Below are 26,702 nucleotides of genomic sequence, written 5' to 3' on the forward strand. Positions count from 1 at the left end.
GACTCTTTCATACATGGTTCAAAACAGGTTGCATGGTGGTCATATCCTATTAGGTGGAATTAGTCTAGGAGCCAAACATAGTATCTCTCCCAACCTGTCAAGAGTGCCCCTTTTTTGGCCTCTGAAAACACCCATAAATCGCTTAATTCATTCAGAGGCGTATAAAAGTTAATAGATGCCATGTTGGCTGGATCACGCTCAGTTAGCCTCTAGCTCACTGAGTCTTAATGAGATGAAGATTTTGTAAAGCATGCTGTTAACTTTAATCTCTTTTAACCACTCAGATGGTCAGAGGAGAGCAAGGAGGGACCACACAGGATGGGACACAGGGGAGAGAGGAAGAAAGGAGCTTGAGGGGGTGGAGGGCCATGTAGGAAACGATGGGCATAATGGTTTTATTGACCGCACAGTGGGGGCACCAGTCACTCTGACCATAGACACACACACACACACATGCATAGAATAACTCAATCCTCATGTGCTTGATACCAGTGCTGTTTTCACTGGCAGAAACACCGAATGGATACAGCTTATTATTTCAATAAGGAACCACAATTTGAGGGCACAGAGTGTGTAGTCGTGTGTGTATGCGCATGCATATGTGTACAGTCCTCCCACAGCACTACCCCACCCCTTCATCCAGCACTATCCATCAAGTTTTTCAGGTTTCTTGACAGAAGCTGGGAATGAAATATTTCTGTCTGGTGAATGTTTGAGTACGAGTTTGAATTTTCATCACCGTCGAGCACTGCGGAGGGTCTGGGGAGAGTTAGGGGAGACGTTTGCTTAACAGTGTGATAACTGATTTAAGTACAGGAGGTGGACAGTCTCCCAGGAAATTCCTGCTTAAAAAGAAACACTTAAGTAGAAGTGGTCCTCTTATCAAGTTAAAAAAATACCTTGATGATATGTTGGTGCGACTGCAGGTTTAACAGAGGTGGAACGAGTTAGACTAGAAGATTGATACAATATTTACTGCTGTTTGTAAAGACATGGCCAAGAGATATTTAGCTTTGAGTCTTCTTAAAGTGGACCTATTATAGTTTCTCTTATTTTGATCATATATATTGTTAGTAAGCTTGTGTACAAAAGCACATACTCTAGACTGAGAAAATTTAGCTCCTAATCAGTGGTTTTAAACGGATTTCTGCTCATTGAGAGTGGATTTTCTTAAAATGATTATTTCAGACACACAGCTCTGGCTGTGAGCACAGAAGTGCCATAAACCTGCTTTTTTCTAGCCTTCTGCTTGTGAGGGGCGGCCAATCAGTGGGTGAACTGACCAGCTATAGCAAAGACCATCATGAGGATTATTCTAGCTACAAGGAACCTCTACTAAATTCCAAGAATTCAAAAATAGCTGGGCTGAAAAACCTTTCATTTTTTAAACAAGAGGATATATTGAGGTTGAGCTAAATGTATTAGTGTTTTTAAAGCTAACTGTTTTTTTCAAAGGGCTGATAAAAATGGGTGACAAACAAAGAGAAAACAACCCAATAAAGAGTGTCTTACCAAGGTGGTGGGTGGCTCTACTGGAAGCTTGGAAAAACATTTTTCCATTTTTCTGTCATGACAGTGCTTTTGGTGGTGGAAAGCACTGTCACTGGTCCACAGTCTCCTGTGGGTGTTCAGTTTGGTTAGGGTCTGATTACTGGAAAGGCCAGAGAGTGTGATTTACATTGTGCACATATCAAACTGTTCAGTGACACCCTCGCACCCACTGGATGGGGACATCGTCACACTGAGAAAACCACTCACATCTGAGTTAGGATTAGCCAAGTAATATAGTTAAATATTACGCCACTATGAAAACACAATTGTCTGTGTCAGTGTTTTAGTATTTTCTTTCATTAATGCATCAATATGTAGGCAGCTTCTTTATATATGTATCATTATGCTTTATATCTGATGTTGTCATTCTTTAAAATGTCATTCTGCCAAGACACACATGTGGAATATGGATTCATTTCCAACATAGGCAGCAAGACACAGGAACACAGAAGGCAAACACAAAGAGGACATTTAATGCTGATAGTCCATACCCAGTTATTCAGAAAGTAAATCCAGGGATTTCAAATATACAGAAAACCAAGCTCAGAGAATATACAGCTAAATATACAATGTGACAAAGGAAGGCTGAGACAATACATACATATATACAGAAGAGGTAATGAGGGAAGAGAACACAGTTGGGGAACTAAACAAAGCTGAAAACAATCAAGACAATGGGCAGGTGTAGTAAAACTAGACAAAATACAGAAAGCTAAACATTGACCAAAATAAAATGGGAAATAAAGACTAAACGAGAAAAAAACTAACTTGACACAGGAGATGAGAAGGAAAACAGGAACACTGAAAGTAAAAGGGCAAACACAGAGTGATGGAAGGACAGACAAGGAGCATAGAGGTGGCATTAATTTAAAAATAAATGCCACCAAAAGTAACAAAGACTCAACAAATAAAGGAACGCAAATAGACCTCAGTCTTAAACAGCAAAAGTAGGAAATAGACCATAAAGAGCCCATACAAAGCATCGGAAAATAAACAAGGCTTCTAAGCACAAGATAATTAAAAAAAAATACCTTAATGAGTAGAAAGCTAAGTGCAAACTAGACACACACACACACACAAACCCAATCAAAAAGGCAAACTAAAAAGCAAGACTCAAATGACAGGCTAAATATAAAGTAGGACCACCAGGAAGGTATAATAAATAAAACAGAAAGCTAAATTTAAACAAAAATGAAGAACAAAACCAAAACAAAATATGAATCATGCTCAAAACAAAAGAAAACATGAGCTCACAAAAACTCAAAACCGATGACAAAAGAAACTGTAGCTAAAGACACAGAGCAACTTGAGTGCTGTTAAAAAATACACAATTTCAGAGTAGATAAACACAATTACAAAAAACGTTAGACTGCAAACATTTCCTGACTAAAGTAGCTGAGTATATGTACTAAGTTACTTTCTGCAAGCTGTGTAATACTAACCAATCTGGTTTCCATTTTTCCCTCATCAGAATTTTTAATAGGCTGAAAAAAAGGAAACCAGTGGAAAAATCATATTTTCCTGCTTGCGTCGTTACCAAAATGCTACTGTGTAACTCTGGCCTTTTCATAATTGCATAATCAAAAGTGGACTCACAGCAAGTTAAAAGAGAATTACTGCTTTCACAAGTGCTAGTAAAGAGAAAAAGCTTCTCATTGACAGAAGGACTTGTAATCAGCAACCCCCATCCCCCCGCCACATGCACCCCACTGGCTCAGTGGTGTTTATGGCTGAGAAAACATCAGGCTGCTTTGTCTGTCTGCTTGCATATTTGTGATTTCAATTGATGGATGTTGTGGTGTTTCAGGTGTGTGCCGGTATCCTCTGGGGATGTCAGGAGGACAGATACAGGATGAGGACATTTCTGCTTCTAGTCAGTGGTCTGAATCCACAGCTGCAAGATACGGCAGGTAGGTATCTCTCTACAAACTCTTACATACGTGTTTCATGGCATGTGTACCCTGATAATGAGTGAGTGTGTGTGTATATGTGTGGGTGGTTTATCCTGCAAGGTGCCTGTGCCTGTTTATTTGCAGTTAACCACAGACTGGGGTATCAGTTCTAACCTACAGCCGCATGATTGTGTGTCTCTGTGTGTGTCTGCTCTAGAACTTGGGTGGCCCTCAGTAAGTATCAGGATAATGATGTAATATACTTTCCCCATCCATCCTGGCTGGAGTTTCAGTCTTGCCCAGCGCCGTCTTTCCTGTGCCAGGCCCCTGCCTGAAATTAACACTTTAAGATGAATTTACGATGCAGCCTTTCACCAAAGTGTTTTCATAGCAGGCTGCAGGAACTGAAATCCAACACTGAACTCACTTTTACTTTCCTCTCACCTTTTTCTTCTCTGTCAAGTCCTAACGTTTCTGCTCCGTTGCTCCCTTTCCGGCTGTAATTCTAATGTGCACATCTACTATTATTTGTCTTTCTCTCTCCCTCCATTTATTTCTCCAGGTTGGACTTTGAGGAGGGCGATGGCGCGTGGTGTCCGGAGATAACAGTGGAGCCAGATAACCTGAAGGAGTTCCTCCAGATTGACCTGCGCTCCCTCCACTTTATCACGCTCGTGGGCACCCAAGGTCGTCACGCAGGAGGCATGGGTAATGAGTTCGCCCAGATGTACAAGATCAAGTACAGTCGTGATGGCAGTCGCTGGATCTCGTGGAAAAACAGACAGGGCAAGCAGGTAAATGCACCATAGAGTTTGTCCTCTGCAGTAAATCAGGTGAAACTACATCTTTTTCTGGTTTGGCAGTCATATCTATTTGGACCTTTACAGCAAATGATAACGCTGTACTGATTTTACCCTTTTAGTGCCTCTCATTACTTGGACCTATTATGACTGAGTTTAAAGTGATGCAATGGCTTTGCTATCTATAAACTCTGTGACTCTCAGTCATTAGTGTCTGCCATAACAGTGCATTTGTTTGACCTCCAGGTGATCGAGGGAAACAGAAACGCCTACGACATTGTCCTCAAGGACCTCGAACCGCCCATAATTGCTCGCTATGTCCGCTTCATGCCAGTCACAGACCACTCCATGAATGTCTGCATGAGAGTGGAGCTCTATGGCTGTGAATGGCTGGGTAAGTGGTGGATCAGGTGGAAGGGAAAACCGTGCAGAGGGAAAAGTGGGAAATATAATGAATAATGTGCAAAGAACTGTAAAGGCAATTCAACAGCTGAGCTGAAGCAACAAATCCTCCTCATCTTTGAGCCCATAAAGATAGAGAGGATCAGCTGAGGATCTGTTGCTTTTTAATGACAGGCAGGGCAGTGTCTGAAAAACACTGGTGCCCTTAATGAGTATATGGCAAGGAAAATATTAAACATCTACTTTATAGGCACTTTAGTCCCTTTACGTGGTAACTTTTTTTTATTAATCAGTGAAAAAAGAGTCAACGTGTACTTTTTAAAGCACTTTTTCTCTGTCTCTGCTCCCTTAAATATTATGCAAAAATCAATGCCCAAAACCAGCTTTAAAACTGGCACAAATGTCATGATGTATTATTTTGAGACCCTGCATGCTTCTTATGCTCATGTGAACACATCCTTGTTTAAAATTCACGTGTATAGCTAATGAATCAATAAAAAGCTGGTTAATTAATGACATTACTCCTGCAAATGCACTTTCAGTTTTGATTAAATGCATTGAACTATAATATTGAATAAACCTTTGATGAATTTTGCCATATTTTTTTACACAGTCCCATGAAAAAGGTGCCTTTGTTGAAACATTTCCAGATTTTAGTGCATGAACTAATACTGCATGGCTGGATAAGTTTTGAATATAAAGTGAAATGTTTGTGAAGCAGACTTTATTGGTCATGTTAGCAGATTGTTTTGCTCGCATGAGGATGACAAAGAAAAAAAGAAAGCAACTGCTTTTTAAAAGTCACTTTACCTCCAGCGTGTTAGAAGCTTTAAGGGGGTGTCTTAAAGTAAAAGTGCTATTCAGTCGGTTTTGTTCATTCCTTGTGCTTCCTTTAAGTCCTTCTTTTCTCAGCACTGGCAAAACAGTCCCGTTTCTCCCATACTGCTCCTAAACATTACATTTATATTCTTTGTTTCCTTGTTCTGCTTCTTCATCGAGGACTATTACTGCTATCAAAGTGGAAAATTCCACCCGTCTCTTGTGACGCTTGACATTTTGGTAAAAATCTGAACTACAATGTAAAACAAACTTTGTGGTTTTCAACAAAGGCTTTCTGCATGACGTGAATGATGGATCTCATAAAAGTCCATGGGATTCTCACTTAAAAAAAGAGAAAAGAATAATTTTTCTTTGCTTTGCAGACGGCCTTGTTTCATACAACGTTCCAGTGGGAGAACAGATGAATTTGCCCGCTTATCCTGTTTATCTCAATGACTCTGTGTATGATGGAGCGATCATCTACAGGTGTGTGACTGTTTAATGTATTGGGTTTTTTTTTTTTTGTCATTTTCCTCCATCACACACAACCCTCTCACTTTACATCCACCCTCTTACAATCCTCCCCTTTGCCATGTTGTTGTCCAGTTTCTATAGTGACAGCAGAGACAGACAGTGGTGAGTGGGCCATGGTGGTTTACTGTTAGGCAATACCTCATGGGAATAATTGAGTCAAGCCCGCTCACACAGTTACAAAACCAGATTGAACCAATCTGAGTATTTTGTTGACATTCATGTTTGGGTTATGGTAGGGTGAATAATCTCCTCCATGACACAAAGCTTCTTTTCTCTGTCAAGGAAAAAGGGCAGAGGGAAAAGAAAATGGACCATATTACAATATCAAAGCCAAAAGTCAAAGATTAAAAAATGATTTATGCAATGCTGCCACCTAGTGCTGGATCAACATATGAAAAGTGTTCCTACTAGGGCTAGTTAACCTTTCCAAAAATTATTTATTTTTGCCCTTCAGATTTATATTGTGATATAATTTGTATTATCCAGTGCATAATAGTTCTCTCTTCAAAACAATGCCTGTAGCTTTTTGGCATTTGAAACATGATATTTTACTCTCAAGATTCATTGTTGTATTGTTTTTTATTTAATTTAATTTAAATATAGTGACGTCCTTAGTTACAAGCCAAACACGAATACCTTTGGATCAAGTGGAATTTCTTCTGAGTTAATCACACCACATGTCACATTGACCTCTTCCCCAAATGTTTTAATCTCTCGGCTAAATGCAGTGAAAAGACGTTTCTTCAACTTCTGTTTTAGTAACCAGTTGTAGTAAAAGTTATTCTTCAGTATGAGGCTCCATAGAATTTAAGATCGGAGCATTAAGCATGCTCTACCTCTCTGTTTCTCAGTATGACAGAGGGCTTGGGCCAGCTGACTGATGGAGTGTGTGGCCTGGACGATTTTACAGTAAGTCATGAACGCAATGGATGGCCAGGATATGACTACGTGGGCTGGAACAATGAGAGCTTCCCGAGTGGATTTGTAGAAATAATGTTTGAGTTTGACCGCATACGAAACTTTACCACGATGAAGGTGAGGTTCGTGATCAGAAAAGCTGAAATTCTCCATGACTGTTCAGCTCCACACATCTCACCGGGTGGCTTTTTCCCCGCTCAGGTCCACTGCAACAACATGTTCTCGAGACACGTCAAAGCCTTCCGTCAGGTGGTTTGTTACTTCCGCTCTGACTCCGACTGGGAGGCCACGCCGCTCTCCTTCAGCCCAGCGGCGGATGAGAAGAATCCGACTGCCCGCTTCGTCATCGTCAACCTGGCTAATCACATGGCCAGTGCCATCAAGTGCCAGTTCTATTTTGCTGATGCCTGGATGCTGTTCAGCGAGATCACCTTCCAGTCAGGTACACATTTGAGAGCTGTGTGATGCTCTCTGCTAGTCTGTTATGTATTTAGAATAGGTTTGTAAAATGGATCATGCTCATTTCAAGCTCTGTGTTTTTATTGATTAAAGTACTTTCAAATGGTTAAAAAAAATACTTATCCCATACTGGGATTTTATAGTGGGCTTTGTGCAGCCCTTTCTTCAATCCACTGTCTGAAACAAGTAGCTTTCACTCCTGCCTCATATAAGCCTGCCTTCTTCTGATTGGCTGCCCCTCGTTTGACTTCTGCAAATAGCACCAGGTGCTTGAGGGCACCACTTCCTCTCTTTGCAAGTCTGGAATTACTGAAAAAATACTAAATACTACTATTTTCTCACTATGCTTTAATAAAAAGTTGACAAGCTCGGCTAATTTCCGATCAACTCTGTGCCATCTGCCCTTTCAGACACAGCCATGTACAACACAACGCTGGCTCCACCCGAGCAAACACCTAACACACCACCAGGTTAGTGCAATACTCACCTCACTTACACTAATAATACACCTATCAGTTACAAAATCTGTGGCAACACCCAACGACATTGGTCTGAGCATTTGGCAGTGATAATGAATGCACCAACACAGCATGCAAACTATCAAGAGTTTAACTTACTGATGTCTCTTTGCTGTTTTCTTATTCCAATCAATGAAAAGCAATTGAGATTTATTATTATTTGTTTACTTCCATGTTTCATTTGCATTTTACAAACTGATTTAAGCAGGTTTTAGATATGCAGGTCAAAAGCAGGTCCGTCCAGCTGTCATAGGGTGAAAGGCCTGGGCTGGTCTGCAAGAGCACACTCCCTTCAAAATCTTCAACTCTTGCCTCTCTCTCTGTTTCACTGCAGAAGATGACCCCACACACAAAGTAGATGACAGCAACACCCGCATTCTGATTGGCTGTTTAGTGGCCATTATCTTTATCCTTGTAGCCATAATTGTGATTATGCTGTGGAGGCAGGTGTGGCAGAAGATGCTGGAGAAGGTGAGCACACGGTTTGTGCGTTTCAGCTGAAGCTTTCTTCTGAGAAGCGGTCAGTTCTGTTTCTTCACCTCTATATCTTTTATTTCAGGCCTCTCGTCAGATGCTGGATGACGAACTAACTACTAGTTTGTCAATACAGAGTGAAACACTGGGCTACCACACCCACAACCAGTCGAATACAACCAATGCACAGGAGTCTAATTCCACCTATGAGCACATCTTTCCTCTCGGTCCAGACTACCAGGAACCTTCGCGCCTCATAAGTAAGCTGCCGGAGTTTTCACAGAGAACAGAAGAGCCCAGTAAGCAGGCAAACATGGGTACTTACAAATTCAAATGTATTTATATTCATTTGCACTGATTTATAGTTACCATGTTGCATTTCAGGTTCGACCAGCACTTCTGCTTCTAAATCCACTGCCTCTTTTGCAGTCCAAGATGGCGTCCCTCACTACGCAGAGGCAGATGTTGTAAACCTACAAGGTGTAACTGGAAGCAACACCTATGCCATCCCTGCAGTAACTATGGACCTGTTGTCAGGGAAGGATGTTGCTGTGGAGGAGTTCCCACGAAAACTGCTCACATTTAAAGAGAAGCTTGGAGAAGGCCAGTTTGGAGAGGTGCAGGTTACAGCTTTGGTTACAGCTTTGCATAAGATAAAACACAAGTCACGTTTTGAATCTCACTCTCCCCGCTCCCTGTTTCTCTTCTAGGTGCACCTGTGTGAGGCAGAAGGAATGCAGGAGTTTATGAATAAAGAGTTTTTGTTTGACATCACAGAAGATGAGCCCGTCTTGGTGGCTGTGAAGATGCTCCGTTCAGATGCCAATAAAAATGCCAGGTGTGCCGGTGCTTCTTGTACCCTTTAAATGAAATGAAATTGCAAGCGTACATGTGAAGTTTTTATTTTTCTCACCTTTAACTTGCAAATTGTTTTCCATTGGAAGGAATGACTTCCTTAAAGAAATAAAGATCATGTCACGTTTGAAGGACCCCAACATCATTCGCCTCCTAGCTGTGTGCATCCACAGCGACCCTTTCTGCATGATCACAGAGTACATGGAGAACGGAGATCTCAACCAGTTCTTGTCCCGCCACGAACCAGAGGGACATCTTGCTCTGCTTAGCAATGCACCTACTGTGAGGTAGGAAGGTGGCTAATATATGCAAACACATGTAAACATGATTTTCAAGCAAATTATATGAATATTTATTCTCTGTCCTCCCCAGCTTCAGTAATCTCTGCTACATGGCCACTCAGATAGCCTCGGGGATGAAGTACCTATCCTCACTTAACTTTGTTCATCGAGACTTGGCCACACGAAACTGTCTGGTGGGCAAAAAGTACACAATAAAGATAGCTGACTTTGGCATGAGCAGAAACCTGTACAGTGGGGACTACTATCGCATCCAGGGCCGGGCAGTGCTGCCTATACGCTGGATGTCATGGGAAAGCATCCTGCTGGTGAGGACTTCCTGCAAAAACATCACTTTATTCAACCGTTACTGATAAATTGTAAATTGATATCTAATTAAACTTTAGTAAATACTTAATTTAGTATAAAAGAAAACAATTATTTGATAATTCATATACCATAGATTGTCGGTTATTTTTATGACATTATGTATAAAATGTTTTATAGAGATGATATACTGTATTATTTTTTTCTACTGACACTGAAACAAAAATTTAGTATTTGTTGATACATGTCATTGTGATTGTTACTCATCAGTGTTGCCAATTTCAGCTGAAACAACAATCGTGTGATTTACGTCACCAACACCTCATCTGTCTACTTATCTGTCTAATGCTCTATTTATTTGTCTACTTGTAAAACAGATAGCAGATAGCTTTCAAATCAATTACTGATTAGTAAACATTAACAGTTTAAATGCTGTTATTTGTACAGTGATTATTAAAAAGTAGAAAAAAAACATGTTTGCAATCTTCTGCTTTGCAGGGGAAGTTCACCACAGCCAGCGATGTTTGGGCCTTCGGGGTGACCCTGTGGGAGATACTAAACTTCTGCAAGGAACAGCCCTACTCTCAGCTCACTGATGAGCAGGTGATAGAAAACACGGGAGAGTTTTTCAGGGACCAGAAACGACAGGTGAGGGCTGCCAGAAGCATTTTGTCATTGTTTCTTTTTAAATAAGAAAAATGTAGTTATTATCAGTATTTTTGAACAGAACAAAAAATTAAGAAATTAAACAAATTGTTTTACGACAAAGAATTCAATTAAAATGGGAAAAACACAAATTAATGAATGAAAAGGTGTTAGCTGAAGGGGGTAGGGACAAATAAGTAAATACTTCAGCCTACTCCTTTTCAAACAAATAATGGAATTTTGTAATGATTGTGAAGGCACATGTTTGAAATGTTTGAAATAAAAATGAACTGAACTGAACTGAAGCTTTATCCTATTCTAAAGGAAAATAAATTTCTCACTGGATTTCACCAAACAAACACCAAGTACTACATACCCATACCTTCACACAGTAGGTCATTTATGGAGATATTAGGGAATGATGATGTAAATGTACTAGTTTTGATATGAGATATATTTAGTTTGGTTTCAGATATTTATTTCCATATTGTTTTAATGAGCCTTCTAACAAAATGTTGTGCTCTCTTATTCACAAAAGGTAGCTACAGCAAATCGATCTATATATTCGATTTAGCATTTTTTTTTACACCAGATGCCTCCTGACACAATCCTTCTATGGATTTGTGTCTCCTCGTCAGCTAATGGAGCCACTAGTCTAAAAATCACAGCTGAAAATCTAGTTTGATACAATTCTTTCTAATTTCATAAATTTGACTTCATTTTTTTATTTGCCAGTGTCAATCAACACCTCCACAGTGTATTTCTTGTTAGCCATAAACTTCTATTAGTTCCATTATTACAGCCATTGAGGTGAATGTGTTTGCTCTGAACCCAAAGTGTAAGTTATTTAATAAATTGTATTTTTCAATTAAAGGAAACAGCTAAACAATCTAAAGTGCTAAAACAGTAAACTCTTTTGATTCCCTGAGTTAATATCTCATCCATATTGTGCAGATCTACCTGCCTCAACCTGTGTTGTGCCCGGACTCGCTCTACAAGATTATGCTGAGCTGCTGGAGGAGGAATGCAAAAGAACGGCCGTCCTTCCAGGAGATACACAGGGCCATCTTGGAAATACAATCTTAAGCCAGTGCAGTGTTAAAGACAGTGATTTCCAGTCTGCTCATCTCTGGAAGTAAATGAAAATATGGCAATAACAGCAGACATTATCCAGGTTTAAGCTTGTCTCTGTAGAGTAACAGGGTTGGGGGCACTATGTACTACCCAAAAGAGTGAGTGTGTGTCAGTTATTAGCAAAAACAAGTTGGCTAAGATGTTTTATAGGCATACAAATATTCCTCAAAAAAACCAGTGCTGTTTTATACTACGCTATTCTTCAAACATGCTTAAGAACATGACCTAAGGCTCTGACTCATGTCGATGAAGCCTAATTTAATGTAGCAAGTGACATTTGGCACTTTTGAAAATATATTTTAATTGCATTTGTTAATGTTGGTTTAAATTTCCTATGTTACAGCAATTTTCATATTGACAACAAAACTAATGCAACTGAACTCTCTAGTGTTTTCTCTTGGAAGACTGCTTGAATGTAGAGGAGGAAAGTCCAGAAAAACCATCACTGTTACAGTTCATCTTATCTCAAGTATCTAATCACCACACATTTAGATTGACGAGAATAACAAGGAAATACCATCTTTTACATCTCCTTGACGTGGTTTCAACATTAAATGTATATGACTCTGTATTTTAAACAGATAATTCTAAATCTCAAATATCAATATTTTGTATTAGTATTTATATGTTAATATGTGTTTGTTCCGTTGGTTTTGTTTGTGCATTAATATGCTCTTTATTTGGAGTATTGTATTTGATGCAATGCAATAATTCTCTAGGTTACATTTTGGATTTCTACGTTATCTTTTATCCTGCTGCAAACTGTTGAGTTGATCATACACTAAGCTCTAAACCATTGTGATTGATAATCGATGAGATATTGGAAGATGCTTATCAGCAATCCAGGCCGCGTTGGTTCAACAGTATGTGTTTACAGTCAGTGTCATTGGAAAGATGTTACTGAGAGTGCTGTGGATGTTGAACAAATGACAGAGAAAATAAGTCTTTTTTTGAAAGCAGATTAAATGTAGGTATTCATCCTAAATGGTGTGTTTGACAAGAACCATAAGATGCCTATGAGTGAACGCTTTCACTGTAGTTTATACAAGCAAATGAAAAATAAATATCTGATGAGTCATCTACAGGTTTAGCTTTCTGCAGTTGGCTTTTTCTTCTGTATTATTTCCTCTACGATTTGTTTGTTTGTCCACGTCTGTGCTGACTTTCAGATAGTTTAACTGTGTTTACAGGCTTTGCTTTTGCAGGTCTTTGTCCCTCTTTGTAAATCAAGAGAAAGCTCAGATCATTGCCCTTTCAACTTATCCCTATCTGGGCAAAGACATTCTACAAATTAAATCTGATATTTGGTTTAAAGATACATTTGTGAAGCTTGCAGATGTTCTCACAAGACAAAGAAAGCATTTCATGGCATTCTCCATCAGCTCAGTGCAGGCAGATGAAGTCCTAATATGTTGAGATTCATTTCATCTTTGTACTCAAATGTTTAAGTGAGAATATTTTATATATTTCTGTAAGCAAAAGTTGTTCATTAAATAAAAATTAAACTGGAAATTGAATCTGTTTGAGAGCTTTTGTCTTATTCATGAACAGAGCTGAATATTTCATGCTGTGTCTGAGTGAGCTGTCCCTAAAGATGATCAGCTGACAACCATGTGGATCTTATTGGCGGAGTGCTGCTACAGCATCCAATCAGAACTCAGAGGTGGGGCGAAAACTGTTACTTCACAGATCAGGAAATCATTCTTAGGACTTCGCACGGATCAACTGACTTAAAAGAACATTTGGCAGCAAATGTAGTTTTCTATATTGGCAGTTTGAAGTTAACAGGATGAATAAGGTGATTTTGGTAACAGGAGCCAATAGGTAATCACTGTTTTTGTTCTTTAAATGATAACCTTCAAATCAGGAAACTTTATATGTTCAGTGAACTTACTACTAGTTATATTACAAAAATGTTTGACTAAATATCATTTTTTCAGTGAATTTAATCCACAGTATTAAACAGTAATACTGTAGTAAAGTATTGTTGTAAGTAGTAGTAGTAGTAGTAAATACTAGTAGTAATAGTAATATGGATTTCCCTGCAGTGGCATTGGCCTGGCACTGTGTGAGCGTCTCCTTTCAGTGGACACAGAGGGTCTCCAGCTTTGTCTGGCCTGCAGGAACATGCGCAGGGCTGAAGCTGCTCGCTCAGCACTTCTCACCTCTCACCCCAAAGCCCAGGTGGCCCTGCTGCAGGTGGACACCAGCAGCATCTCCTCCGTCATTAGTGCTGCACAGGAGGTCAAAAAGAGGTGGGAAGGTGAACTCAGAAACACAGAAATCAAATCTGTACTTGATAAATCATCACTGATCACCAGTTATGCTGATAGTTCTTTATGTGCTATAGACAACCATTGTTTGTTATCTGCAGGTACGACCGGCTGGACTACCTTTACCTGAATGCAGGAATCATGCCAAATCCACGGTTTGATGTAAATGCCTTTTTCAAAGGCCTCTTTTCCAGGTAAACTAGTAACTCTAGATGTGCCTGAATCCTCAATTTTATCTACAGTGCATCACAGTTTCTTTATATTTCATCATCTTCAACTGTGTCCCATGCTGCATTTCTTTTGCCTCAAATTTCTATAAACCTGTATTGCAGAAATGTCATCACAATGTTTGCCACCGGTGAGGGCATTCTGACACAGCAGGATGGTGTTACCCCAGATGGCCTCCACGAAGTTTTTATGACAAATCTCTTTGGTCACTTTCTTTTTGTGAGTCACTTTTGTAATTTGGTGTCTGAATAATCTTCATATTTTAGACAGATCTGCTCATAAAATATTGTACTGAGATGTGCTTTGTCATAGTTTTCTGAAGGAAGACTAATTGCTGGTCGGTTGTCCTTGATGAAACAAATATAGGTGATACTGGATCTGTCTGTCACTTAGCAACTATGCTCATTAAAAATTAACAGCACATACTGCTCTAGCCATAAGGTCACAGCAGGTAATATTCTGCTCACTTTGCATTTTCGGCTAAATTGGGGCTGCCATCAAAGTAACCTTTTCAAAGTTCTTGTTTAAACTTTCAGCAATTATAAAACAGTCTTCAGTGCGCTTAAGAAAACTGTTCACTCTCACTTTTAGACATTTTGGTGGAATCTTCTTAAAATGCTCATTCAGTTTCTTTAAAATCTACATAGATTAGCCACAACATTAAAACCACTGCCAGGCAAAGAGAATAAGGCTGATTCGGCGCTGGCATTTATGTGGAGATTAGTTTGGCACATTCCTCCCATAGAAATGTTTTTGTAGACCAAACAGAGACAGTAATGACACCCAAAACAGAACTGGCCTTCCACCGTAGGACTGTGCACATTGTCAAACCCCCAAAACTGCTTTCGAATGCTTAAAAGAACAGAGTCCAAGGCCTTCAAGATCAATAACTAGAACAAGCCCAGTCAACCCTACAGCCCACTGGACCCTAGGTTCCACTCCCCATACTATTTTGTTAAAGTTACTTTGGTTACTTATATAATATCAGCTGGTTTTAGTGTTATGTCAGATTGCTGCATAAGCATCCAGTTTAATATACAGATGTTTTTAAGTACATGCAGTAATCTCATCTGTTCTCACACAGTTCACCCAGTTACCTTGGATTTAGCTTCTTTTTTGGACAAACTGCAGTGCAAGTTTTAATTTTATCTTTCTGTAATTTTGTGTTCTGCTTTTAATGATAAAGGTCAGGGAGCTGGAGCCAATGCTGTGCCGTGCAGGCCGGACCTCCCAGCTGGTCTGGACCTCCTCTAGTAATGCTCATCGTTCGGCCTTTAGTCTCGAAGACATTCAACATAAAAAAGGCACTCAGCCTTACAGCTCTTCCAAATATGCCTCTGACCTGCTCAGCCTCACACTCAACACACACTACAATAAACAGGTCAGCTCATGCACCTCACATGCCATGACTGACTCACACCAGAAATTGCATTTCTTTTTTTAAGCTCCTAATATTTTGATGAAAGTGACCCTGGTGCTCATTATTTTTTTTAGGGTTTGTACTCATCTGTGATTTGTCCTGGTTTTGTGATGACCAATCTGACCTACAACATCCTGCCCTCCTTCCCAGCATTCCTCTGGACACTGTTTACGCCTATCTTCTGGCTTGTGAGTGACACAGTTGTTACAAATGCATAGTTGGGTGTTTGGCTCTATCTGAGATGTGCATTTCTTTCAAACTCACAGATAAGAATGTTCACAAACACTTTCACATTGACACCTTATAATGGAGCTGAAGCTCTGGTAAGTAAAACAGAAATTCACACTTCCAACACACAGTTCAGGTGAAATTCATGTTCTCAATTCTGTTCTTATTTTCAGTTTTGGTTATTTAAACAAAAGCCTGAATCGCTGGACCCATATGCAAAGTATCACAGCTTAACATCTGGGCTAGGGAACAACTACACACAGCCCCGTAAGGTACGGCGGGTAAAAATTTACATTAAAAACTAATGTTGAGTCAAAACAGTCTGTAATGTAGTTCCACATATGTCTTCTGTGTCTCTTCACAGATGGACATTGACTTGGAGACATCGGAGTCTTTGTATGAGAAATTACTGCAGCTAGAAAGAGAAGTAAGGAAGAAACTGAAGGACGAACAAAAGGAAAGCCCACCGTGATCCCCCAAATCCTGCAGGATCATCTTGATGCAGATCACCCAGTTCTGGATGGAAAACATTTTATTCCCGTCTCACAGGTCTCCTAGGAGGATTATGTGCTCTGGCTGTCAGAAAAATAACACACCTCTACCTGTCACAGCAACCTGCAAGGCTGAATTTTAAGTGGGAACTGATGAGTGTGGTGCATGTTGTGACAGCACACATTTTCATCTAACAATACAAATAAGCACTGCCTGTTGCACTAATTCTTATTCAGAGACTTAACAAATTATCAGAACCTACTAACACAGCTACTAACACAGTTTTGGAGTCTAAATACACAGAAATAAATGTGATCACCACTATGCATTTTCTCCACTTTCTCCAATCTGGTTGTTAATCCCATGGTCCTCACGGCAAAACGCAGTGCAGTCTGACAGCAGACTATCTGTGTCTTCCCAAAAGTTGATATAGGTACTTCGTGTGAGCCTCTCGGCGGTGTACGGAGGTGCCGGCAGGTGCGCACAAGCGCTCTCGAAATACCTCTCCGGAGGATCTGGGGCAGAAACCCAGCAGCCATCTCCGTGTTCCATTGTTTGGTCTCCAGTCTCGCACTCCTCCTCTGCTCCGCTCAGTTTCGGATTGCAAAAAGCCCAAACCATCCCGCAGAAATAGATGAAAAACGTGCCCATGACCATAATCATGAGCGCGTAGGACTCTATCATAGCTTTGGTGACTGCGGACGTCATTTTGCGCATATGCAGGAGTTACTGAACGGACTACCGAAAGTCTGGTCGCGAGGGGGAAGTCAGCAAAAGTGGCATCACCGTTCGAGCTGGACCACTCAGAAACGCGAGACAGATATAGGAAAAAAAAAAATTCCCGGACGATTTAAAGTCGACTATTATGGAAGTTTTTAAGATTCTCAAAATTTCGATATAAACAGTTACTGCTTTTTTGTTTTTTTAAGACTACCGAGGAGAACCAGCAACAAAACATCAAGCTTCTGTTTAATGTGTGGTCTTGCTTTGTGTTCGGTTGTCTTTTCAGCCACTCACAGTATTACATATGCCTATTTAATATTTGCTTATTGGCTACAGGTTATATATATATATATATATATATATACATATACACACACACACATATATATATATATATATATATATATATATATATATATATACACATATATATATATATATATATATATATATATATATATATATATATATCCAACTACCACGTGGCACTGCAAAATATAAATGCACATAAAAGTGCAGGAATTTAGAGATCATTTATAACGTGTTTGTTTAATGAAAATATTACAGACAAGACAACATATTAAATGTTGAAACTGGAGAATATTTTTTAAGGTATAGGTTGTTATTTTTAATTTAATCCCAGCAACACATTAAATAAGACTGAGACTGGTGCATGTGTTTAGTCTTACATCATACTAAAACTCTAAATGTTTTCATTTTCTTGATGATGCATGATGCTCAACTACTCACTGTCTCCTCATTAATGTGCCCGTTTCTCAATTTCCAAGTAAACAAATACAATATATCAGAACCAGAAACATGGTGGTGAAAATAACTCATTCTGTGCTGTGGAACAGCTGCTGATTAAAAGAAAATGTCACAAAAATGTTGCAGATCATCAAATGCATTTTAATATTAGACAAAGATAATCTCAGTGAATACAAAATGCTGTTTTTAAATGATCATTTCATTTATTAAGGGTTATCCAAACATTCCTGCGCCCATGTGAAAAATTAATTAGTCTCCTTGTTAAATCATGAACTAACTTTCTTTAACCACATTTTTTGTAAAGCTGAGTTCATTTTCACCAACCACACCCAAGCAGGATTATCAGGCCTGTTGAATCACTTAAACAGAACCTGTCTGACAAAGCGAAGTAGGCTAAAAGATTTCCAAAAACAGCACAACATACCACAAATTAAAGAAACTCAGGAGCAGCTGAGAAACAAAGTCACTGACATCTATCAGTCTTGAAAGTCTTGGAAAACCATCTCTATGTCTTTGAGACTCCAACAAACCACAAAGGGAACCATTTTCCATAAATGGATACAACCTGGAACAGTGATTACTTTTAAAATTGAGCTTTTCCTTCCCACTTTTCCTTCTCAATGTCAAAAACATTTCAGTGATCTCCAAGATTTCAAGAGTCAAATATGGTGGTGGTAGTGTGATGGTCTGGAGCAACTTTCCTGCTTCTGGACCTGGATCACTTGTCCTAACTGATGGAATCATAAATGCTGCTCTCTACCAAACAGTCTTAAGGGAGAATGTCTGACCATCAGTTTATGTTCTGAAGCTCAAGAACATTTGGGTTATGCAGCAGAACAATCTGAAAACCATTAGCAAATATACTACTTGAATAGCTCAACTAAACAAGAACAAAATGAAGGTTTTGTCAAAATCTGGACTTAAATCTGATTGCATTTTGTTTTGCCATGACCTTAAAGAACATACACATAAGGTCAGGCCATTTATGCCTGAAAACCCTCCAATGTGACTGAATCGAAACAATTTTGCAAAGAGGGTTGGGCCACATGTCCTCCACAGCGTTCTGAAACACTTATTGCCAGTTATCACAAGCGCTTGATTTTGGTTCTTGCTGCAAAGGGTGGCACAACCAGCTATTAGGTCCAGGGGGTAATTACCTTTTCACACAGGACCAGGTTTATTTGCATAGCTTTCTTAGACTAATACAATAAAACATAATTTTAAACTGATTTTTATATTCACTTGTGTTATGTTTGTGTAAATATTTTTTTTTGATGATCTGAAACATGCAGATACGCAAAAAAATAAGTGATCAGGAAGCAGAAAAATAATTTTTAATTGTAGCCCTGTGTTACAGTCTTAAACCACCACAATGCATTTTTGTATAGCACTGTTTGCAGGTTTCCTCACCTACATCAGGCAGTGCTGATAAAGCTATCTCTAAATACAAATGTGAAGTGCTGTTTATACTTGCAGTAGGCTACTTGCCAGCTTTAAATGGGGGCTAGGCCCCGATGTTGTGCGAATGCTTGTTCTGAGCTGTACTAACATACCTATACTCTGTATATTAACTCTACCGTAAACTTAAACTTTAACAATTTAAGTGAAATCTTTGACCACTTCCTTTTGTTTTCCAACAAAACTATAGTGCCTCTATTAAGAGGAGCACCTGCTGTTTCCCTTCGAGATATGTGAGGCAATATATAATAAGCCTGACCAAATATTTGGGCCCTCATTAGTGTGGAAACCAGTCTGCAGTGCTTTTCAAGACAGTTTCGAGGACTGGGGACATTTCTGAAAAGTCAAAACAAGAGCACGCAGTGTAAATGAGGGCACTCGTGCTTTATTTTACAGACTACACCGGATAGCAACACTAGCCCCTCTTGCATTGTGGGTAAACGAGTTTCTTCAATTGCCTATCAGTAACCCAGTCTAGTGATTTGATCGTCCAAAGAAACTACACACCCCACCCGCGCCAACCCAGAGGTCCCGGATGTCTATCGCGCCGGAAGAGAAGACGGTCCTTTCCCAGCCATCTTGTGGCTTCACCTAGCGAAGTGCTCGCACCAAGCCTCGTAGAATCGGAGGAAAATCCTGCTGAAGGGGCGCCATCATGCCCGGACAAATGCAAGAAGGTTTTGGCTGTGCCATAACCAATCGGTTCGACCAGTTATTTGACGACGAGTCGGATCCGTTTGAGCTGCTGAAGCAAGCCGAAGTAAAGAAGAAGAAGGAGGCTTCTGCCCCTGGTGCCGCCAAGACTGCAGCCCAGGCTGCCAAGCAGCCTAAAAAGGAGTCTCAGAAAGAGAGAAAGACCCCCTTGACCGATAAGAAGGAGGAGACCCAGGCCGTCCCGCTCAAGAAAGATGGTAAAATATAATTTTCACGTTTCATGTCTCGCACAGTTAAAGCAGATGCTTAACATTGAGCTAACAGGCTAAGCTGCTTGATTACTAGCTAGCAATGGTTCACAAGCCACCCTCCCCGTGACATGCGGTCCACATGGCTGTTGTGTGCCCCTGCTGGCTGTCATTTACCCGAACAATGACATTTAAACAAACGTGTTCTGCAGTGGGATCCGTTGGGCTTAAAAAATTTGCTGCCCGACGTGTTTTGGCTTGCCCTCCCCCCTCCAGTGGGCCTTGTTGAGCGGGTAGAACCTGAAAGCCTGACTGGCCGGGGGTGTATCTCCGGGTTTATACGTTTATGCTTGCCACGATGGGCTTCCAGAGACCCCCACTTGTGGCTGAGCTGACCCAGAAAGCAGTTTTTAGGAAGCAGTTAATTATTTTAAAAATAAAATAAAAATATCTTTCTGTATATTAATGTCAGGCGCTTTAAGGAGAAGGAAGTTTAGCACGTGCAATGATTGAAGTAACGTAATATGAGTACATGTGTACGCTCGTGGCGGATCGGCAGGTGGATTGGACCTCGGAGCCTGCACTGCTCTCGCGCGGATGAACCTCGTGGTTGTAGTGTGGGGCGTGTTAAAGCACAGGCTCTTAAACCGCCACTTCCCATTGGCGCATAATGCAGCCGCGATGCACGCGGTCGACGTACATTCACAGCGCTTGTATCTCCGGTTTCCATTTTCCCCCAGATATTTAATTGTCATATATAACATCATGTATAGTTAACAAGTCATTCAATATATTTTTGTTTTACAACTTGTTTGTCTTAAATTTTCCAGCGTCAGGATTTGACCTAGTTCCAGGAGGTTAGTTTGCCATTATCTTCACTTCAGGCTGCCAAGTAGGCTCATATCTGTTTGCAAGAGAGAAGATGAGACAGGTGCGCTGACTATGGTGCAACCAGCTGCTCCTGTGTAGTGGTGGATGTCTATTTTGGTAGCTGGTGAGTTAAGCAATGGGTGGGTGGTGTTGTGTCACACTGGGTCAGTGGCAGTTAGATGGGCCATACAGGGTTAAACACTGTGTAGGTGTTAATTCACATGGCTGGCCTGTGAAAGGAAGGAGTAACGAGTGATTAAGTTATCAGATGGCTTTCCAGGTTAGAAAACAAAAGTAGGTCAACTTCCTTTGCATGTTAATTGGAATTATTTGCTCCACTTAAACACAACAAACACATCTTCTTTGTCTTTTATCACACTCAGCATTTGGTCCCAATCTGTCACTTTCACTGCTAATGGTCATCTGATCCTCCTGTTGTGGTCAATCCTAGGTGCTGGAATGAGGAGGATGGGCCGGAAGCCGGAGGGTGAGGGGTCCAGACCCCAGGGCGGCCAGGGAGAAGGACGCCCCGCAACAGACAGACGGCCAGCGGACAGGCGGCCACCTCGCCGCTTCGAGAGGCCTGCTGGCGACTCTGGCGAGAAGCCTGAGGGTGGTGAATTTTCAGTGGAGAAGTGAGTTTATTTTCTGAGCAGACTAATTTCCAACAGGGTGTCTTCTGCTTTCACAAAATAGTTGTCATTATTGGGTGGGACTACAACTGTTTAGGCGTTTTTTACCATGATAAGAGACTGTAGTCTTGCCCAAACTGCGGCAGGCACATATATTTTATTGTCACAAAAATCTGTGTAGGAAACTGAAAAAAATAAAGTCATCTGCAAATCAACTTTTAAGTAGCTACTATCAGGATTTTTATGAACCTTTTAAAAAAAATCAGTTGTATGTGCAGTCCCACTCAGTTGTATGGAGTCTTACAGGGAGCTTTAGGTCATTGCTCAGCTGATTGATTCACTTTCATATTCTCAGTTTTTGTTTACAGCAGGCAGCAGGAAAACGAAAAACAACAAAAAAACCAAGCAAACAGAAAGCTTAGCACCAAGCAGTAGACACAGTTAGCTGTTCAGGACTCCCTCAGGAGTTTGTAGAAACCAAAACCGGAGATAAGAGTGTTATGTTGTAATGGTGAAAACTTGTTTTTACTGCCCCCAACTGGACAATAAAAATGTTTTCCCCATTGGCTAAGGACCTTGGCCAGACTGTGATTGTAACAGTTGTTCTGCATTAATTTCTTTAGGCCCGTCAGCGACAGGCCAATGAGGGGACGTGGTGGCGGTAGGGGAGGCCGCGGAGGCAGGGGTCGCGGCATGGGTCGCAGCGATGGCTTTGATTCCCGAGGAAAACGTGAATTTGATCGGCACAGCGGCAGTGACAAATCGTAAGTAATATTTTTTTTTTTCCGCTCACAGTTCTTATATATCGCTTCATTGAAATACCCTTAATGCATCTGGTCTTAAGACCTTTGTGTGTGTTGTGATGCAGTGATCATGTTATGATCCTGGCTAATCCAGATGTTGTTTCAGTAGTTTGAAAGGAGAAGAGAAGCGTGGTGGAAGTGGATCTCACAACTGGGGCACTGTTAAGGATGAACTGAAGTAAGTTCTTGCTTTAGGAACAGAAGAAACTTCTGTGATAGTTAAATAACACCTTTACGCTTTGATAGCGATAACTCTCTCGTCTGCAAGAGATTAAATGATCTATTAGTATGCCATTCTTAGGTGACACATGTGCTGTTCTGGGTAAAGCTGGCTAAAATTGATGCATGCAGAGCAATCCTCATTTTCATGGCTTCCCTGCCCCCTCCTTGCAGTGAGCTTGACCAATCAAACGTCACTGAAGAAAACCCTGAAGGAGAGGAGCATCCAGCTGCCGACTCTGAGAACAAGTAATTTTTTTCACCTTCACAACTTTTGATGTGCATTTTGTAGCCACACATGCACATCCATACTAAATCAGTTACACTGAAAGACAGTGTTATTAATTCTAACGCTTATCTGGGTGTGTTCATGTTGAAGGGAGAATGAGGTTGAAGAAGTGAAGGAAGAAGGCCCCAAGGAGATGACTCTGGATGAATGGAAGGCCATGCAGGACAAGGACCGCGCCAAGGTAGAATTCAACATCCGCAAGCCCAACGAGGGAGCTGATTGGAACAAAGGATTTGTGCTCCACAAGTCCAAGGCAGAAGTGAGTAAAAACAAAAGGTCTGCTCTCGGTTGGAGAAATTATTTGTTGCTACATTTTAACAGGTATCCAGTATTCAAGAATTATTCTTCCAATGTAGTATATTGACACTTCCAAAATAGGTGAGACAACAGCTTAGCCAGGAATTAGGGAAGATTATGGAAACTCCCATGTGTTGGAGGTTATGTTAAATATTCTTTCTCCGTGAGATGAAACTGACTTTAATAGTGTTGCACCGGTGCAAACGGTTTTCATGGCTGCACTTCAAAGTCAGAACTTCAACATAGAACAGGAAGTAGTTGTACTTATCAGACAATGATGCAAGTTTTATTTTTGCAATATGCCTTTAAAAAAAAAAAGTGAATCGGAGTGTTGTGCAAAATTGTATTAGTCAGTATTCACTTTCTAAGGCAGTACTCCATCTTAGGATTTTCAGTCAATGTGCAGAACATGTCACTGAAACTGGGTTTGACATTATAGGTGTGAGTCATACATTTTTAACGGGAATCGACAGGATGTTTTTATATTAACTGTATTATCTTATTAAGAGATTTGAATTTGTTGGTGGAAGCACATTATTTTGATCAGTGTGTTAATGTTGGCTTGTGTCTTTGTACCTGTCCACTGCAGGATAAGAAGGGTGATCTGATTGAACCTGAGGTTGAAGAGCAGAAGGTAAAATTTCTACAGTTGCATGTACTCTGAGTATATGAAATCCAGACATGCATGCTAGCAGAACATTTATGTTGCAGATATACCAAAACAATAAAACTTAATTTTTAACCCTTGTTTTTGTAATTTAGGGAGATGATGAGCACCATTGCAGGAAGCCAGCCAATGACATTACGTCACAGCTGGAGATCAACTTTGGAGACCTGGGCCGTCCGGGCCGTGGACGTGGTGGACCACGTGGTGGCCGTGGAGGTGGAGGTGGAGGTGGTCGTGGCCGCGGCGAAGCCACCAGGCCAATGCGTGGTGGAAGGTCTGACAAGGTATGGGGCATTAAGCACAGCTTAGTTGCTGTTATATCAGCAACAACCAGGTTTATGCGCAGGAAGTTGGGATGCACAACACAAAATGTTTAAATTACCAGTGATTCTGATATTTGCTCTTTTTGTCATTTAGAACGTCCTTTTTTATAGAAGTGGTACAGCCCTTCATTTAAAGAACAGATTGCCCTCTGCTGTTAAATCATTTTACGACTGATGGCAGTCAATTTATTTCTGTATTATTGCAGTGGACCATTTCCATTAATCAGTCATCTTTTCTAACTTGTACTTGTTGTCCACCTTTTCTAACAGTCATCTACGTCTGTGCCAAACGTGGACGACCCAGAGGCCTTCCCAGCCCTGGCTTAAGCCATGGTTGCTAATCCTCAGGCCTACAGGAGCCTCCTGAGCACCTCCACTACGAGGCTTGCATGTTCCTGGATCCTTCAGCAGAGTGAACCAATGGAGAAGACTGTCATTTACTATGACACTCAATGTGAGGACTGAGTTTTACCCAATAAAAACAAAACGAAGATGGAAAAAAAAAACAGAAATTAACAAAAAAAACAAAAAAATAAAAGGACTTCTTGCTACTCTGGAGCAACTTATTGGTAGAGGTTTTGTACTTGGAAACAAAGTAGCAGGGATGTTTTCATACAGTATTTTTTTCAGAGGTTATGCATTGTCCATTGATAAATTTTTGTAATTGCTGCTTGAAAATATGCATTTTGAAAGAGTATCTTTAGTGTGGTGTGTGCCATTGCTTTCTCGCTTTAAACTAGGCACTGTGGAGCTCCAACCCAAGCTCATAAGCTCTGACACACCAGGTATTTCAGATGACGTTACAGCTTCAGTCATTGAGATTTATGGATTTTTTTTTCTTTAGCACTGGGATATTGTTTTATATTTTGTACAGGAGGTCTATTCTTGTATGATCTTCAGCCTGTAAATCGTAACTATTTTCATAGATTCTTTCAGAGACTGTATTTCACATGGTGCAAATAGGATGCACCTTGATCTTTGGTCAAAAGGTGCTACCTATCTTTGAATGCATTGATGAAATGGCGCCTAAATCTGAATTTAAGGTTCTTTTTGTACTGAAGATGTTTTGAAGGAGTAACATTAGGTCATTTTGGAGGAGCACGCTGGTGATGACTCTTAAATTTGCGCTGATCATGAAACTTTGGTCAGGTGAATTTATTAGCAGCTCAAAGATATTTCACATTTTCTCGTTACTTGTTATTTGAAGTGCAATCCTCGGTCTAATGCATCTTCCTCCTTGCCCATTTCATCTTTGATCACTGGCCATGTGCGAGTCAATTAATGCCTTTCTTTTTACTTTAGAGCGATAAGGGGAGGAAGTGTTTTTACACAGTTGAGATTTGATCCTCTCCAACTGTTTACACACTCCACTCTGGTATCCTTTTACAGATGTAAACTCAGCCCAGCTTCAGTTTGTTTCTGCAGTCTGTTCTGTGCTGATATTTTCCTCCACTGTTGACTTGCCCTGTAGCTTCCACAGTGGCACCACTGCATAATTGCTCTGAAAGAAATACAGTTGTCCATTGTGTGGAACAACAGAAGTTCTCTACAAATGTGTGAATTCTAGCCCTGCTATTGGAGACCTCTGTCGGTAAATAAAGGTGGTCGATAAATTTTTTTGCATTGTCATTTCTTTTTTTTCTTTTCTTTTTTTTTTTTTGTCCTGCCTGCACAAAGGCACTATTATTTTACGCTTTTGCTGTACATTTTTTTAAAATTCCCTTTTGACCGCATCACTTTTTAAATGTATGCTACCACTGTGTTCAATTAGGGGGACCTGTTATGATATCTAGCTGTTTTTTCACCTTGCCCTACTAGGCTAGTGTTGCATTATTACTCTAGTCATTTGACTTGCGATGGATCTTAGTGTAGCCTCTCAGTTTTCTGAAACAACCTGCTTTCTTCACTCCTTTAGGCCAGTTTTGTCCTGAAGGTTGGCTTTTGCAAACAAAAGATGTGAACAAATTGGCTGCCTGTGCACAGACCCAGCGTGGTGTCTGGGATAATCATTTGATGCTAATTTGCTGAGATGAAGCCAGAAGTCCTTATAGTCTGAAACCAAACATGTAGATCAGATTGCATCCTGTATTTTTGGCTCTGGAGTTACTATTACATACAGAAACATTTTTTAAAACCCTGACCATGTTTGAAATGAGTTTGTAGAGAGATACTTTAATTGTCCCTGAAGGGGAATTGTTGCTACTGCTTTTAAAGAATGCAGTTTGTTGGGGAAAGACAGCTTTTGTGTTTTTGCTGCAAGTGCAATACTCAGATATTTGTTAATGATGAGCAGACTTTCAGCTTTAATTTGAGGAATTTAACAAAAGTATTAAATTAACTGTTTTAATAAATAATAGGCCCTTTTTTCAGAGGCTCAAAATTAGACTGCTTTAAATCTAAATATATACATATATATATATATATATATAAAACACTCCTCCCTTTAGAGATTCTGCCAGCAGCTTCAGTTACTGCTTATGTGGGTTCTTCTGCATTTAGTTTTG

At 40.2% G+C, this 26,702-nt stretch overlaps 3 protein-coding genes across 11 annotated transcripts in view; all 3 read left to right on the top strand.

The window, feature by feature from the left end:
* The window catches only part of ddr2a (discoidin domain receptor tyrosine kinase 2a), a 31,726-nt gene extending 18,603 nt beyond the window's left edge, over positions 1-13,123 (top strand). Inside the window, exons 3-17 of one of the 6 annotated variants that reach the window (XM_014329490.2) lie at positions 3,359-3,461; positions 4,006-4,237; positions 4,490-4,637; positions 5,848-5,950; positions 6,850-7,033; positions 7,118-7,358; positions 7,786-7,845; positions 8,228-8,364; positions 8,453-8,666; positions 8,752-8,984; positions 9,078-9,205; positions 9,312-9,509; positions 9,595-9,829; positions 10,326-10,475; positions 11,427-13,123. In XM_014329490.2, the coding sequence (XP_014184976.1) occupies positions 3,359-3,461; positions 4,006-4,237; positions 4,490-4,637; positions 5,848-5,950; positions 6,850-7,033; positions 7,118-7,358; positions 7,786-7,845; positions 8,228-8,364; positions 8,453-8,666; positions 8,752-8,984; positions 9,078-9,205; positions 9,312-9,509; positions 9,595-9,829; positions 10,326-10,475; positions 11,427-11,558 (2,498 nt within the window). In that variant the 3' untranslated portion in view covers positions 11,559-13,123. Of the gene's footprint in view, positions 1-3,358; positions 3,462-4,005; positions 4,238-4,489; positions 4,638-5,847; positions 5,951-6,849; positions 7,034-7,117; positions 7,359-7,785; positions 7,846-8,227; positions 8,365-8,452; positions 8,685-8,751; positions 8,985-9,077; positions 9,206-9,311; positions 9,510-9,594; positions 9,830-10,325; positions 10,476-11,426 lie in introns of all 6 variants that reach the window. The other 5 variants (XM_014329493.2, XM_014329492.2, XM_014329495.2 and 2 more) reach the window with 5 other exon arrangements.
* A 104-nt stretch (positions 13,124-13,227) lies between these two features.
* hsd17b7 (hydroxysteroid (17-beta) dehydrogenase 7) lies at positions 13,228-16,571 on the top strand. The gene is made up of 9 exons (XM_005948092.2): positions 13,228-13,430; positions 13,655-13,861; positions 13,981-14,073; positions 14,212-14,326; positions 15,294-15,488; positions 15,602-15,715; positions 15,794-15,850; positions 15,929-16,027; positions 16,120-16,571. The coding sequence occupies exons 1-9, from the start codon at positions 13,396-13,398 to the stop codon at positions 16,225-16,227; spliced, it is 1,023 nt and encodes a 340-aa protein (XP_005948154.1). The 5' UTR covers positions 13,228-13,395; the 3' UTR covers positions 16,228-16,571.
* A 3,160-nt stretch (positions 16,572-19,731) lies between these two features.
* On the top strand, positions 19,732-25,815 carry serbp1a (SERPINE1 mRNA binding protein 1a). Of its 4 annotated transcripts, none has more exons than XM_005948089.3 (9): positions 19,732-20,107; positions 21,420-21,603; positions 22,224-22,364; positions 22,510-22,581; positions 22,797-22,871; positions 22,999-23,170; positions 23,798-23,842; positions 23,971-24,159; positions 24,469-25,815. In XM_005948089.3, exons 1-9 carry the CDS (start codon positions 19,852-19,854, stop codon positions 24,523-24,525), a joined length of 1,191 nt encoding a protein of 396 aa, XP_005948151.1. In that variant the 5' UTR covers positions 19,732-19,851; the 3' UTR covers positions 24,526-25,815. The 4 variants fall into 4 exon arrangements, with proteins under 4 accessions (XP_005948151.1, XP_014184973.1, XP_014184974.1 ...); XM_014329487.2 differs by having other exon boundaries at positions 23,002-23,170; XM_014329488.2 differs by having other exon boundaries at positions 22,513-22,581.
* Positions 25,816-26,702: the final 887 nt, after the last annotated feature.

Source organism: Haplochromis burtoni, unplaced genomic scaffold (assembly GCF_018398535.1).
Source record: "Haplochromis burtoni strain Fernald_Lab_line unplaced genomic scaffold, NCSU_Asbu1 Contig_572, whole genome shotgun sequence".
In the NCBI taxonomy this organism is placed as follows: Eukaryota; Metazoa; Chordata; class Actinopteri; order Cichliformes; family Cichlidae; genus Haplochromis; species Haplochromis burtoni.

What these genes read in the sequence shown, in the direction of transcription:
- hsd17b7 (XM_005948092.2), top strand. Translation starts at nt 13,396, where the DNA reads ATGAATAAGGTGATTTTGGTAACAGGAGCCAATAG. An exon ending in TTGGTAACAGGAGCCAATAG is followed by an intron (nt 13,431 to 13,654) that starts GTAATCACTGTT and finishes ATTTCCCTGCAG; the next exon opens with TGGCATTGGCCTGGCACTGT. An exon ending in ATAATGGAGCTGAAGCTCTG is followed by an intron (nt 15,851 to 15,928) that starts GTAAGTAAAACA and finishes TCTTATTTTCAG; the next exon opens with TTTTGGTTATTTAAACAAAA.
- serbp1a (XM_005948089.3), top strand. Translation starts at nt 19,852, where the DNA reads ATGCCCGGACAAATGCAAGAAGGTTTTGGCTGTGCCATAACCAATCGG. An exon ending in CGTCCCGCTCAAGAAAGATG is followed by an intron (nt 20,108 to 21,419) that starts GTAAAATATAAT and finishes GGTCAATCCTAG; the next exon opens with GTGCTGGAATGAGGAGGATG. An exon ending in GTGGTGGAAGGTCTGACAAG is followed by an intron (nt 24,160 to 24,468) that starts GTATGGGGCATT and finishes CTTTTCTAACAG; the next exon opens with TCATCTACGTCTGTGCCAAA.